At 43.6% G+C, this 15,573-nt stretch overlaps 1 protein-coding gene across 2 annotated transcripts; it reads right to left on the bottom strand.

Moving 5' to 3' along the window:
• Positions 1–4,519: 4,519 nt before the first annotated feature.
• On the bottom strand, positions 4,520–14,204 carry LOC133137219 (twisted gastrulation protein homolog 1-A-like). Of its 2 annotated transcripts, none has more exons than XM_061255351.1 (5): positions 14,004–14,204; positions 12,842–12,997; positions 7,771–7,870; positions 5,249–5,503; positions 4,520–4,721 (listed from the first exon to the last, which is right to left on the bottom strand). In XM_061255351.1, the coding sequence occupies exons 2-5, from the start codon at positions 12,965–12,967 to the stop codon at positions 4,540–4,542; spliced, it is 663 nt and encodes a 220-aa protein (XP_061111335.1). In that variant the 5' UTR covers positions 12,968–12,997; positions 14,004–14,204; the 3' UTR covers positions 4,520–4,539. The 2 variants fall into 2 exon arrangements, with proteins under 2 accessions (XP_061111335.1, XP_061111334.1); XM_061255350.1 differs by having other exon boundaries at positions 5,240–5,503; positions 14,004–14,203.
• Positions 14,205–15,573: the final 1,369 nt, after the last annotated feature.

The raw sequence follows: 15,573 nt of genomic DNA, 5'->3' as shown, positions 1-15,573 counted from the left end.
CTCTGGCTATCTTTATGGTTTTTGAGAAATGTACTTATGCCTGCATTTCTTGCAGCCCATTTATGAATACCAAAAGAAAATACAAGTTAAACTGAATGTACGCTATATTGCCTCGTCATGGGATATCACAAATAGCACTGTGCTGTTACACTCAGACTGATAGCATTTTGACTTGGACGAGTTTAGTTCAGCTGGCAACTGCAAATAAAAAGGACTGTTGCATAACAACTGGCTGTCTGTCAGAGCCACATGTAGAAACCATGTGACTCCCGCACATCCTGGTATGGCAGAGAAAGACCTCTTTGTGAGGCTTTGTGACAGCCCAGCAAAAAGCTGCACAGCAATCCCTCTGTTTCCCTCCAGCTGGGCAGTACGGCCACAGTGACTGAGCAGAACCAGCATTCAGCATCTCCTCAGAAGGGCGTACATTTACAGCTATGCAAACAGCTGGTGTCACTTCCTGTACTCTCTGAAAAGTGGGGTATACTGGCTGGCCTGAACACCTGTGGCACAAACAGGACTTTGTTGTACTTGGAAATATTCAGTATCTAAGGCCTTTTAACATCCAGTTTGTACACACATTTTTATCAAATGTACTTCTGGTTCTCGATTTAAAAACCATAATGGTTGTGCAATAATTAACAAAACAGTACATCTTTTTTAGGAAATTTCCACTGCTGAAAATCTGAAATCAAAAATGTTTTATATCACTGCTAGAGGCCACTGAGTACACATCTCTGTGTTAATTCTGTGTGTGAAGCCTGGCATTGAGAATTAACACAGAACTTCAAAATAAAGCACTCTTATAGCTATGCTTTAATTCAAGCTGCAAGAAAACTTGTGTGAGAAAAGTTGGATACTATCTGATCTTATGATTAAGTTATCATCTGGATTGCTTTTCCCCCTTACTTTATTTTGTATAATTCTGCAGTATTTTTCCAAGCAATTTGACTGTTACTTATATGGAAAAGCATATATTATTTATACACTTGTAAATATAAATAAAAATATGCTCCACATATTAAATAAAGTATGTATACTTTAGGCTATACACTTCCATGACTACACTTCCCATTGTTCTCTCAAAAATGAACACCATGATGTCATAATGAAGATTAAAAAAAGAAAAGAATCTAGCCTAAGAGCCACTGAGAAATATGATGTCACAATGAAGAGAAAAAATTACAAATGTCAATGTAAGACACAGTTCATCAGAACCTGCATTTGAAGTGAAATACTTCTGGTGCTGTTTTTCCATCAGCCATGAATGGAGATGGAGAGATCCATAATGGATTGTCTTTTTATTTGTTTTGGTTTAAGGGTACGCTCTTCAGTGCAAAAGTATTATTATTTGAATATCTTTGGAAGGGAAGACCGTGAGATAGTGTCCAAGTGACTGTGTAGCCACAATATCACAGATACACAAACAATGCTTTTCTGTGGCTCAAACTTCTTTGTTTTGCAGAGACAGGCCAAAGTGGACATGGCCAGTGAGGAGGAGGCAAAGAAGATAGAGGAGAAACAGAGAGAGAGGAGGAGAAAGAGGATGGAGAATTCAAACAGGAAGAAAAGGAAGATGATGGCCAGGGAAAGGAGGGAGCACGAGCAGGGCTGCAAAATTCAGATGGATGTCTGGATAAAGCAGGCGGAGGAGATGGACCTATGGATGAGAAATAGGAGGACGGAGAGGGAAATGGACAGAGTGGTTGAGGATCAAGTCTGGAGGATGGACAGAAGGCAGTGGGAGAACAGCAGACTGATAAGGGAGGAGGAGAGGGAGCATATGAAGGGGGAGAGAAGGAAGGAGAGAGAGAAGCTAGAAAAGCAGAGAAAGCAGCTGGAGGAAGAGTGGGTGATGGAGATGGTGATATGGCAGATGGAGAAAAGTGGCGTGGAGGGGGTGAAAGGGAGGACAGAGGAGTGGCAGAGCGAGATGGAGAGCAAGATGGAGGAGATGAGAGCGAGGGATGAGGAAAGAAAGCAGATGTGGAGAGCAAGAGAGGAGCTGGACAAAGAGAGGAGTGTGTCTGAGGAGGCATGGGCAAAGCAGAGGGAACTCTGGGAGACAGAGGACGAGGTGACAGAGGTGAGCAGGAGGGTGGCGAGAGAGAACATGGATACCCAGACATATCAGCGGGAGACATTATGGTGGATAGAGAGACAGTTGTGGGAGAGAAAGATGGAGAGCATGAGGGTGGAGAGGGGGAGAGAACGACTGATGTGGAAAAAAGAGAGGGAACATCTGGAGATGATGAGGACAGAAAGAAAAGGTCATCTAAAAGACAGAGGTCAAAGGAGAAGAGTATAGAAAGAGGTCAGAGGTCACCTTTCAGAAGAGACACAGGGAGGGACATATGGAACCAAACATTAATTTCACACATTTTCTGATATCTGTTTCTCCTGATGGCACAATAGGAATGTAGAAATGTGACCAAAAATGTTTCTAACAAGAGTATCTGGCCTTTTTAAAATAAAACAATGCACTGTCCTTTGTCATCATTGCCAAGCCTCATTTGCAGTTTTTGTTACGGTCAACATTGTTTGACTGAGGCTTAAGTCTATAAAGAGAACCAAAGGACAGATTTTGATGCCAGTTCAAAGTAAATGTCCTACAGGTGCTGAAAAATATTCATTTCCATACAGTCCATGGGGTTAATGCATGAGGTAATTTTCTTTTGTGTGATGAAAGAAGACAGGAACCCTAGAATATTTCCAGACCCAGTCTGATGCAACTCAAAAGTGCTGATCTGTATCTATTGAGACCCTCCATTCTCACAGTCCAATTAAAGTGGTGGGATAAATGAATTACTAACATTATTTTCCTCTAGAGGGCAGTGGTAGAGCATTGTATTATATTTCCAGAGTGCTCAGATAGCAGTTTATAACTTTCCATCAGTTTTACAGGTTTGGGCCTTGATGGGCCAACCCCTTGCATCAGGATAATAGTTTCACAATGTAGTTAAAAACATTTGTGGGAGCATTTAGAGGTACAGAAGTGGATGAACAGCTACCATCTCTGAAGCTGTGGTTGATATTTTGGGTACCAACATTGTATCTCGACCCTGAATGTTTTCCTGGTTGTTGGTGTGGATATTCTGAATGTAGAAGTTTCCTACCAGCTCCAATGCTGTGGAATTATGGGATCTGTAGTCAACACTGCCCGCTGCTTACTGAACTGTTGGTGGCTGTTGGTTGTTTCAACAATCCCTTTAATACGATTCTATTTATTACAAAAGCCAATATCCACTTCAACACAGCTTCAATTTTACAGCTGGCACACTGATCCACACTTGTATGGGCACAAAAACAATTCAGATGAAACATCTTGTGCAACAATGAAGCCCCACCAGGGATATGAACCTACGACCTTCCGATTAAAGTCCCGATTTCATCACAAACTCTCCCGCCCTTTTTACTGTCGTCGAGGGACCCAGCCTTCCTTGTGCGTAAAGAGAAGTTGAGCGTTGGGCTCTCTTCTACGGGCCCTCTCTGCATCACAGAGAGGGCCCGTAGAAGACAAACAGGCCTTCTTAGAGCAGGAAGAGCACTCGGCGTGAGAGAGCAGAGGCTGGGGGGGGGCGTGGCAGCTGGCTGACCCCGCGGTTCACTCCTCCTCTTTGAATGTGCGTTCCACCTCTCCGCAGGCCCTGGTGCTGTAAGCTGAACCATATGGCTCGGACATGAATGACAGAGCCGGGGAGAGAGGCATGGGGACAGCGCAGTGGGCTCAGGGCTGCAGCAGCAGGCTCAGCGGGCCTGTTTTTCATCACAGCCCTTCAGCTGAGGAGAACTGCAAAGGCTTCAGAGACCACGGCTACTCCGACCGCCCCTGTAACTCTGGGGTTTAGGGACGTGCTCACAGTGAGCGGGCTAGCACGCGAGGAACGCCATCCGAACAGACCCAGGTCTGGGTTACTAAAACGGTTTTGTAGTGTGGCGTTTGGTTCAGTGCGAACCAATTACCCCCCTTAATAACACATTCACGCCAGTTCACTGGAAAGACTTCCAGGTGTGTTTGCGTGTGTGTGTGTATGTATGTGGGTGCGTTTGTGCGTATGTATGTGTTTGCTTGTGTTTGTATGTTTGTTTGTGAGTGTGTGAGGGCAGAACAGACCCTTCAACAGACACATCTTGACGAAGGTACCTGAATGTATAGTCACATGCAGTTTATAAGTTCCTATAAGTAAATGGTTAAGCGATTATGTGACAAAGATACACTCAAACAGTCACCAAAGTATTTTATTGGGCATAGCATAAATGAGAACTTCAAGGCTATGCAAGTATAGAATTCCTGGGGGAAATATACTATCCACATACATCTCTGATATAAACTATAAAAACATCTAAAATATACAGTAAAACATATAATACAAAATAAGGGCACATATTGTACAAGGTGATATTGATATAAGTGTCCCCGGCAGCTTACGCTATTCCTGCCAGTTCAGTCCTCTGCTCCTCGCTCCTGCTCATGAACCACCCCCAGCCCCCCTGACCCCCCTGACCCCTCCACGCCCTCCTGACCCTGGGTCCCAGGCCTCAGAACAGGCAGTTCATGCACTTGACAGCCTTGCTTCCGTAGTCCAGGCACTCGGGCCCGATGCACTCGCAGCAGGCGTTGTGGAACCAGCGGTACTTGGAGCCGCCCATGGACTCGCAGTACAGCTTGCACTGCCGGATGGACACGCAGTCGTCAAAGTACACCACCGTGCACATGTTATCTGAGGGGGGAAACAGCGGGTTATCCATGGGTACAGCGACCTGCAAAGTCTGTACTTACTTACTGTTGAAAGATAGTCAACCCTTACTGGTGAGTGTGAGTCTGTGTGTGTGTGTGTCTGTGTGTGCGAGAGGCTTCAGTGCTCCCGTGTGAAAAGCCTTTTTTCTACGGAGCAACACCTCTGGATCAAGAGTTCAGAGCCAATCCCGGAAGGAGAGGAAAATTCGTTTTAATCCACTTCCAAATCAGTTAGGATCAGGATCAGTGACCCTGAGAGCAACTGTAGCTCAAAACATCCACTTGCCAAAACTGCATCAATACATTTTACAAACCGACCAGCATGTTTTCAGACTGTCCCATGAATTCAATACATATAAAAACAGAAACTTTTTTTCACAGAGCATGACAGTTTGTGTGCTCTGGGTTAAACTGTGTGCATGTGAGCTTGTGAATATGGGTGTATGCATTTGTTTAACTAGTTTTTGTATCACCACTGTCACATGACCACGTGTATGGTACCTCGCGTACTGTCATAGTTGGCGTGGATGCTATTGCCAGGCAGAGAGACGTTCTGGTGCTGGTCGTCGAGCGTCTCCAGATAGGAGACGAGGTTCTCGTGGTGAGAGAGCTCCTCGGCCACAGGGAAGGAGACCACCATCATGTTAATGGGGGCGTCGCCCTCCGTGAGCGCACGGAACAGGGAGGGGATTGGCTGCTGCAGCTCCTCCACCGTGCTCTTGGATGAGGCTGGTGTGTCGCTGAAGTTTTTGGGGTTACACATTCCTGCAAGAAGGTCAAAGGTCACAGGCCATGAAGTCAGGCTGCACAATCCAGTCACCGAATCTTTAAGTCTTTTTTCAGACTTCATCGTTTTTCATTGTATAGGACTCAACTTGTCCTTAGATATGGGATAAGAATGGGTACTTTAAAGTAACATTAGTTACTTAGCTGTAGTAGTTTTAAAGTTAAATACATTTCATACTATACAACACAGAGTCAAATGAATCAAATCAGCACACAACACTCAACAAAACAAGCCTTCAAGCGCCCTCAGAATTTCCAAAGAGACACTACATTTTGTTTACCACTTTCCAGAATCAAGAGCTTGAACCCCTGAAGAAGCTCCACCCTCATCCCCACACAAGCAGAGCCCTGCTGAAACCCATTTAAATAAAAGCACCCACATGACTGCTAATGAAAAAGAAAAAGCCATCTGGGAGAGTTCATCCCTCGCAGGTCCACAGATGAAAGGGTAGCGCAGGCAGATGTGAGACACAAAATACAGCCCCCCGTACACCCGCACAAACAACTCTCACTCGCCAAAAGGCCCTTCCCAGCTCTACCTCAGAGAGAGGAGTGGGGAGGTGAGCGGAGAGCCATGCCCCGTTCAGACACCGCTGTCCGCTCCCGACACAAAGGCAGGCCCTGTTTCTCACGCCGTGTACAATACCGGCCCTGTTTCAGCTCAATGCAGCTGCCAAGAGCACGTACACACCTGCGGAAGGCCTCAGTGTATTTATACATAAATGTGTTCAACTGTGGAAGGAACAGTGATGTCGCTCATGAAGAGAGAATAAGCGTGCGATACTTAAAAATAAAAAGGCCACCACCTCCCGCCCAACTCCCATTGGTTGATGACCGTCCTCCGGGCGGAATAGCCGTAATGATTGGTGTTTTGACAGCAGAGAGGTGGAACACATGGAGTCTGGAATGATTTGTTCTTTAAAGCAGCAGAACAAGTTGTCTTGGCGCTCCCTCACAAACCGTGCATATTCAACTTCCAGAGTGTTGACAAGAAACCCCCATTAAATCCTCCATATCCCACGCAGGCCCCATCATCCATAAACCCTGACCACCGCGGAGAGAAGACACCTGTTTTTCCTCCAAGGGAAAAGGAAAAAGCGCACAGAGGAGGTAAAGAGTTATATGACTCATCCCAGCTGCTGATGTCAGAGCGTATGCCCAGGATGCACATTAACATGATGAGAGGCACATCGTGGATGTGTTCTCACACAACAGCGCATGGTTATATAGAACCTACTGCGTGAACTGCATCCCATGTCCCCTGTCTGGGAGAAATGAGTTTATCATTATTTCAGATTTTCGGATATATAAGTAAATCTAGCATCTTCCACAGTTTTAGAATCTTCCTGTACTTTAACTGAATGGCTACGGGCATTTCATTAACTCACACATTATTGAGTTTGGTTGGATGGAATACAACACACAAGAAGGAGATTTCAACTTCACATTTAACCATTATATTCCCTGTCCATGAAATCAGAGAATATCAGATTTTTATCATTTTTTAATGCAGTGTTTTGTAAGGTATTTTATCTTATGAACAAAAGAGGAAACTGATTCTGCCTTATATCTTGGATATTAAATATGAACACTGGAGAGCAACAGAACATTCTGTTAACATCCCGAAGGAACGGAAGACCATGTGACAGGAAGTGGACCTGAGGGTCTGACCATGCCACACAGGGATTATGTTCCTGTGCAAACAAAGACTGTTTATGCGGAGCAGTTAAACAAATGAAATCTGAAATCTGGTTGATATTTGTGTGTGGTAAAACACACAACAGCTGCGCTAGAATCCTTTTAAATGATAAATCCAGCCTTAGAAAACAGAACCATCAGGAAGTGGTCTGACCACAGAATGGAGGGAGTGGTGTGGGGGCAGGCAGTACTCCAGTAAGCTGACACGGATGGCCCAACTGTACACCAGTGCGTTCATCTCAAAGCAACTTTCTATTTGAGGAAGACAGGTCATCATGACAAGACAGTTTAGTTCTAATTTGTTTATTAAAACGTTTTTTGAACCACAGTGTGGAAAAAGAGCGTTTTATAAACATATATGTGCATCATTAGTGTCTTATTTCATTTCTGCCTTCTGTCTTATCTTCAGTAAATAGAAACTATTAAATATACTGTACATGTAATCAAATCAATGGGAAAGAAATAATAAGCCCATACCCATATGGAGGTCTAAAATATGAGGAATAGTGCAGGCATGTTTGCCTGTGGATGGGGGAGCAGGACCTTACCCACGCAGTCACAGCACTCCTCCCACAGAGTGCCCAGACACATCATGCACTCCTTACAGCAGGAGCAGTTCCCATCCAACGGCCTGCACTGGCACAGCTCCTGCACAGGAACACACACACACACCTCAGCGTGAGAGACTGACACAGCTCCTGCACAGCAACACACACACACACACACCTCAGAGTGAGAGACTGACACAGCTCCTGCACAGCAACACACACACACACACACACACACCGCAGAGTGAGAGACTGACACAGCTCCTGCACAGCAACACACACACACACACACCGCAGAGTGAGAGACTGACACAGCTCCTGCACAGCAACACACACACACACGCACACCGTAGAGTGAGAGACTGACACAGCTCCTGCACAGCAACACACACACACACACACACCGCAGAGTGAGAGATAGGTACAGTAACACACATACACACACACCTCAGAGTGAGAGACTGACACAGCTCCTGCACAGCAACACACACACACACACCGCAGAGTGAGAGACAGGTACAGTAACACACACACACACACCTCAGAGTGAGAGACAGGTACAGTAACACACACACACACACACACACACACCTCAGAGTGAGAGACAGGTACAGCAGCACACACACACACCGCAGAGTGAGAGACAGCTACAGCAGCACTCACGCAAACATGTGCACACCTCAGGTCATCTACACATACCCAGCTCTTACACAGCAAGATACAGTAACACACACACACACACCTCAGAGTGAGAGGGAGGTACTCTGCACTGGCACAGCCCTTACACTGTAACACACAGAGACAGACACACACAAAAGCACACACACAGCTCAGAGAGAGAGGGAGATGTGCCTTACATGTATATTGTCGTACACATCAACTGAGACAGGTAATATACATTCATTCTGACTGAAAGCCACAGACAATATTGTTGCACAAGCAGCCATTTTGAGCCAGTTACTGAAAGCCATCTTAGGTTGTTATTCACTTACATCACACAACTTTTACAGACTTCTCCCACATAGACGTGGAAGAACCACAAGCCATGCATTCCACAAAGTCAAGATCACAGCTATTTAAGGAAAGGGGGAGCGTGCCACCTTGACAGTCATGTTTGGTCAGGTGAACAGCGCTGCTACACACACACACACACACACACTAACACTAATGCTCACACACACACACACACACACACACACACACAAACACACACACACACACACACAAACACACACACTGGCCCTTTATCTTCACAGAGAAAACACAACCATAAGCAACAGCATCTGCATAGTATGACTCACAGCATGTCACTGTAACTCACCATGGATTTTCCACAAGGTGCCTCTGGATAAAAACGTCAGAACGTGCCAATTTAAGTCAGGAGAAGAGTATACTCTCCCGTATAGTGCAGAAGGATTATTGTTCCCACATTAAGGGTAAACACATAGTTTATTTAATTGGTTATACAGCTGTAAAATGTATGTTTATTTAAACTTAAAAACTGTAAGACACAAACTATGGCACAAATCAGAATCTTGGGAGACCAGAGTTTGTCAACAAAATTTCAATTCAGTCATTTCACTTCCTTAGCTGAATTGGCTGAAATGAAATAGAATTTGACCCTACCCTGTTATAACCATAAAATATGTTTGTGAACAAAAGTGTGCTATGTGTGTGACAGAACTGCATAGCTCCTCGCTCTGGAACGTCTTTGCAGGAAGGGATTTCTTTTGTTTCTTGGCGAGGCAGTCCAGCACGAATCCAAACGGGACAGGCAGAGGCAGTGGCGGAGAAAGTTCTCTCTCCTAACAGAGCATGTGCAGACACGTCTCGCCGCCCCGCTGAGCGCTCAACCGTAACGTTTAAATCTTAAAACACCAACAGAGCCGCTGAACGGGAGGAGGGGCACTCCACGCAGATCTGAGGGATGGGGCCTCACAAGCCCCCCCCCCACCGGTCCCAGTGCCCTCCTCCTCGCCTTGCCCTTCTCTTTGGAGGGTTCGAAAAAGAAAGACAAACTACTGCTGGAGTGTAGACACAGCCTGTTACAGATAACATGCTGTAATCAGGCAAGTGAAGTTCTCTCTTTCACCTGCTGGGCTACTGAGCCGACTAAATGAGCTGCTCTCTTCAGAGTCAAGGTGTGGGACAAGGGCAGGTTCACGATGACAGAGAACAGAACAGCCTTGGACTTCTATCCATCAAGAGCCAAGGGGTAACAGTGGCCTACATACACAAAATCAAACACAGAGGAAGAATTCAAACACATTTGCAGACACATGCCTCTAGTCAATTCAAAGACTGCATGTGTTCTCCACAACACTGCAAAAACTAAACATGTGCCAGATATTACTGCCAAAACAACTTTTGTTCATTCAAACAACCTGTTTAAGCAAAATGCTACAAAATAATTGCAATGCTGGACTGTGTTTCTTAGGTGAAGCTGCTAGCTGACTGCAAGCTCTACTATTTGTCTATATTTACTATATTTCTTCCCAGAGAAGAATTTCACAGCACTGCATGGACATGGACCTGACAAGGAAGACAAGGGACTGTTCTACTGATGGAACGCAAGTAGGAAATAAACTGATTTTCGAACTAGAAAAAAAATCTGCACATCGTTTAGAATCGTTTGCAGGGTTGACGAATGTTTTTACAGCCGATAGTAATATGAAATATGTAGGTATGCACAGTGTCATGCGTGAAGAAAAAACACAATCCAGTTCTGGGACCCTTTTCAATACTTTGTTCAGTTAATGGGAGGAATTTCTCTGCATTCCACAAAGTCAAATTCAGAACCAACTCCCTCATTCCTTCTGCCAATGGACAATACTCCCCGCCCCTCCCCCATTACAAAAAAAGTAAAAACCAGTGTTGTGATTGCGACTACCCTCATAACTCCTACACGCATAACTCCTAAATGGATGAGACAGGTGCGCTAAAGCCAGTCCCTTTTTCCGAACTTCAGACTTCATACAGGGTTTCTGCATGAGGTGGCCATATGACAGACACATGACGTTTGAGAATACATCAGTGCCAAGAACTTCAAAGAATTCATATAACAATGTGCCTATTTAGACAGACGCAGCCTGTACCCTGTAAAGTCATGTTCAGGCATGCAAGTATGACACACACCATTATGCAAATCACGAAGCCAATATTTGTCAAATGAATAGATAAAAATTAATTCTGTGCAATGGATGATATTTCTTACATTTACAGAAGCCACTGATCACCAGCCAGCTTTACAATCGCTGGTAGAGGGTTTAAAGTAAGAAAACAAACTTAAAGTAACACCAAAGCAACTCTACTGCAACACGGAGGTTATCAACAGACACATTAACCATCCTTGGGTTATTACCAAAGCCTATAGATAAGGGAGAGACAGGTGCCCTGATGAAACACAGCAGCATTCTCCTTGCGGACAGGTTGGGAATAAATGGGAATAAATGGGAATAAATGGGAATAAACGGGAATACTGGCGGCGCAGAAGCCTCCTGGGCAGGGAAAACACACATTTCACCAGAATGTTTCAGGTGAGAGCCCTAGGAAGTGCTCTTCAGTTCAGCTGATATCCAGCTGTGTACATCGGCATCTCAAAACTTAAAGGTAAAAAATTTTTCATGTCTGATTTTTTGGCATCTGCCAAATGAATAACGCAGTGTGAAATAAACTAGGCAACTGGCAGAGGTCATTCCTCTGCTATAGCAAGAGCACTCTGATACCACAGGGAGTGCAAAGCCCCAGACATGGTCATGATCTGGAACTTCAGTGGCACAACAACCCCCCATGCGACCTCTCTCACAACCCACTTTAAGACCTGGGTCCTGTTTCACGAAGCTGAATAATACCATTTTGAGATTTCAAATGAAAAAAAAAGCATTTTCATTTTCAAATGACATTATTTTGTTTAACACTAATGTGTTGCAGCACACTTCAAAAATGGATATCTGGATTACATTTTAGCAATAAATGAAATGTAAATTCAGTTGCTTTATGAAAGAATATATAAAACTATAAAAGCAATAATATAAATAACATACAGTATATCATGGTAACATACTGTATAGCAGAAGGATTTGTATGCTAAATCAGTTTTAATGATACATGGCAGATACTCACATTCTATCCTCACCACAGGATTTTTTTTTTTTTTCTGGGTTTTTAGAAGAGATTCATTTCCTGCACAGTCACGCCACCCTGTTGTATCTCATCACTGCCTACCCTGAATAAAACTGATACCTGCCTTAGCCATTTTTACTGCACTAGGGTAGAAATCCATAACCATGATAACCATTGAGCCAGCAATGATCCCGGAACGATTTATGTATTGGAAAGCTTCTATTAAAAACCCACACTCAGTGAGCACTTTATTAGGTAGACCTGTACAGCTTGTTAATGCAGCCAATCATGTGGCAGCAACTAAATGCATAAAAGCATGCAGACATGGTCAAGATGTTCAGCTGTTTTTCAGATAAAATATCTGAATGGGGAAGAATTGAGACCGAAGTCACTTTCACCATGGAATGGTTATTGGTGCCAGACAGGGTAGGTTGGGTATCTCAGAAACCGCTGATTTTCATGTCTGATTTTCATGTATAGAGTTTGTAGAGAATGGTGCGGAAAACAAAAAACATTGAGCAGTGAGCAGCAGTTCTGCAAGCAAAAACATGTTGTTAATAAGGGAGGTCAGGGAAGGGCCAGACTGGTCAAAGCTGACAGGAAGGTTACAGTAAACAATCATACATTCAAACCTCTAAGCAGCTACAGCAGCAGAAGACCAATAAGTCAAATAATAAGTCTAATAAATACCTACTAAAGTGCTAAGTGAGTGTATACTATCAAAACAGGACAATCACCGCTATCACAAAACAAACCACTGCAGTTTTGTCTTCATATGACAAAATGAGCTGTGATTTGGACTGATGACATCAGGTCAGCCCTTCCTTGGGAACTTGTGAAAATGTATGTCAAAGTAATTGGTTAAAAATACTTGAGTGCACAACTGTTCAACATACACTGCAGTGTAGGTGCCACCGGTGTAATAAAAGTAGGGACAGGTCCCTCTTACCTGAATTAGACACTTGCTGACGTCACTGGCACACAACGCTTTATTGCAGGCTGCGGTCAGTGACAACCCCGCGAGGAGGTAGAGCAGCGCGGCTGACGCAGGAATAAGCGCGTGGCTCGGCCTCATTCCGGCTGCACCGTGCAAATCTCTGACAACCTGGGCAAGTGGGCAGCGATGCAGAAATTCTTATGGGCAAACATGGGATGGTAAAATATTCGCAAGAATATTTAAACCTAATGCATTGTAATGGATTAGTAGTGTAATGGTTCAGGGTTAAATATTACGGGAAGACTTTGTAACAGCCTGAGCTCATCCCATTTAGTCCAATATACTGTACGGAGGCAATTTCATTTCATAGTTTCTGGCTATACAATGATTAGGCTACATTTCATCCACATAAGCTAAATTAAACATTATAAATTCGTGTGGACACGAACGTCCAATGACATAGAGTACGTTGTGTTTTCCCAAGAAAGGACAATAATTGAATGTTATTTCAAATTAAATATGGCCACGTACTTCACACGAAAACTACTATCAAACTCCTTTCCATATCATATTTTTCGCCAATGAAATCCATTTAAGTAACTCAAAGAAGGCTACTACGAGCGGCGTATATCTCCCAATAGGCTACATATGTAGGTTATATACAGGTAGTCACATCTGTTTCACAGTGGAACATGAACATCCACCTATTTACCTTAGTTATTTTTTAAAACAGGACAGACACAATGTCAGCTGAATAAGCTATATTACTATGGGTCCACAGTAAAATGAACGTTGTGCAATTGCGATTTCTGACTCACGTGTATTGCTTTGGCAAAGATCTAATTCCAGTAACATGGAGTTCACAATGACATATGGTCTCATTTCCAGTAAAGCATCGTAGGCTATAATGCCACTTTCTGCCATTTAACCGGACAGACGAGAACAAAAACACGGTGAAAAATCCAGCCGTGTCAATCAGTTGACGTGAATCAGTTGACCTCTTCTTTAAATTTGGGCACGCTTTCCCTCCTCTCGTGATCATATTAAAAGTAGCAGCGTAGTGAAAAGCGATTACCATCACCTTTCTGGATTAAATTCAACTCAGTCACACGAACATATGCATGTAGGCTAGAAATAACACCGTTTAGAAAGTATTATATGCAGTTAAACTTACCTTTACAATGTCTTTTTTGTTTCTTTGGAAATTATTGATAAAGGTTTTTTTCAACCCTTTTGTTCCTCCCAACTTTTCAGGATGGAATCATACCGATCTTTCGTTCCGATGGCCTGAGTTTCTGCACAACACAAATGGAGAATGAGGCAGTCTGGCGCCTTAAAGACACACAAACCATTTTCAGCTCAAGCTCACCGGGGCGCAGCAAGCGAGCCAGGTGAGAACGAGTGGGTTTGGTTCACGGCAACAATGGGCGGGATTAACGAATGTTTTCCCATCCCACTTATAAGGAAATAATAGATGGGCATGGGTCTGACGCATTTATACAGAATTGCAGTTATTCACAACTGAGCCTAAAATTCTACAGCTTCTGTTAGTTGGCAGCGTTATAACCGATAGTTTAAGGCGCACAAAAATTAAGCTAGTAGTGACAGTTGTCTTTTTTAAATAGATGAGGTATGTCGACAACACTTAAATCAGGTTTCCAAAGGAATGCATCTTCATCTCTTTGATGTAAATGCAGCCATATCGTCGAAATAGTTACACATTTTGACGGACGAAATTGCAACAGTTGTAGCCTACTTTAGCATGATATACAGAGGCACAGCCAGTCCTGTAAAACATCATCTCTGCTTTTAGGTCAGATTTATGCTCCTTCTGACCCCGGGTTCCTCGAGTTGTGTGAAAAATGATTCAAGGAGCCTTTTGAAGGTCATAGGCTAACACCCCCCCCCCCCCCCCAACATGCCTATTGCGCGTTTATTGTGCTATCCACTAAAAAATAAAACATCAGTAAAAGAAAACCTTAACATTACCCGCCTCAGTAAAAAAACATTACCCCAATTGCCATGATATTGCAGAACATTCGCAAATAGAAGCGGCAACGGACATAACAGCGGTCTATAGGCTACTTCAATATTACTATAGGCTGCCTATAACAATATTAATTACGTTAGCTGAATCATTTAATAAGTTATTGGGGTGGGCGGTTTGTTTTTAGTTTAAAGAAAATTCCTTAAGCCTTTCTGGCTGTCCAAAGTTAAGTTAATTACGGGTTTCTGTGAAAGCATTTCTTGCAACTGACAACACCACGGACTCCATGTGCGATGTTGATTGTTTTTACTCCAGAGTGAAACTGCACCTGGCGAGGCTTTTAGCTCTTGGCAATGCACTTCAGTACAACAACGTAATAATTGTGTGTGTGTGTGTGTGTGTGTGTGCGCGCGCGTGTGTGTGTTGCCATCTACTGGATGGGGAAAAAATCCTTCTGTATAAAACCACTGGGGACAAATTAACTTCAGGCTTAAACTTAAAAGAGTTGGAGGACACACCACACTGGACACTGAGAACCCTAGGCTCTGGGTGATCAACACCATTATGCTTGTTCAGACAACAGTATCATGCCAACACAGGTTAGAAAGGCCTATAGGGCAGACACAAGTATATTTCAGTTTTGCATTCTAAGTGATTACAGACAGTGCACAATAAAACTGCATACTAAGGATAAATATGCATTTAAAGGTGAAAAGAATTAGTAAATGATCAGGCCAATTTATTTTCTGTTGCTGAA

The sequence above is a fragment of the Conger conger genome, chromosome 9 (genome assembly GCF_963514075.1).
Source record: "Conger conger chromosome 9, fConCon1.1, whole genome shotgun sequence".
Classification (NCBI taxonomy): Eukaryota; Metazoa; Chordata; class Actinopteri; order Anguilliformes; family Congridae; genus Conger; species Conger conger.
The sequence above is the reverse complement of the archived record's forward strand: the minus strand, read 5'-3'. Positions and strand labels throughout refer to the sequence as shown.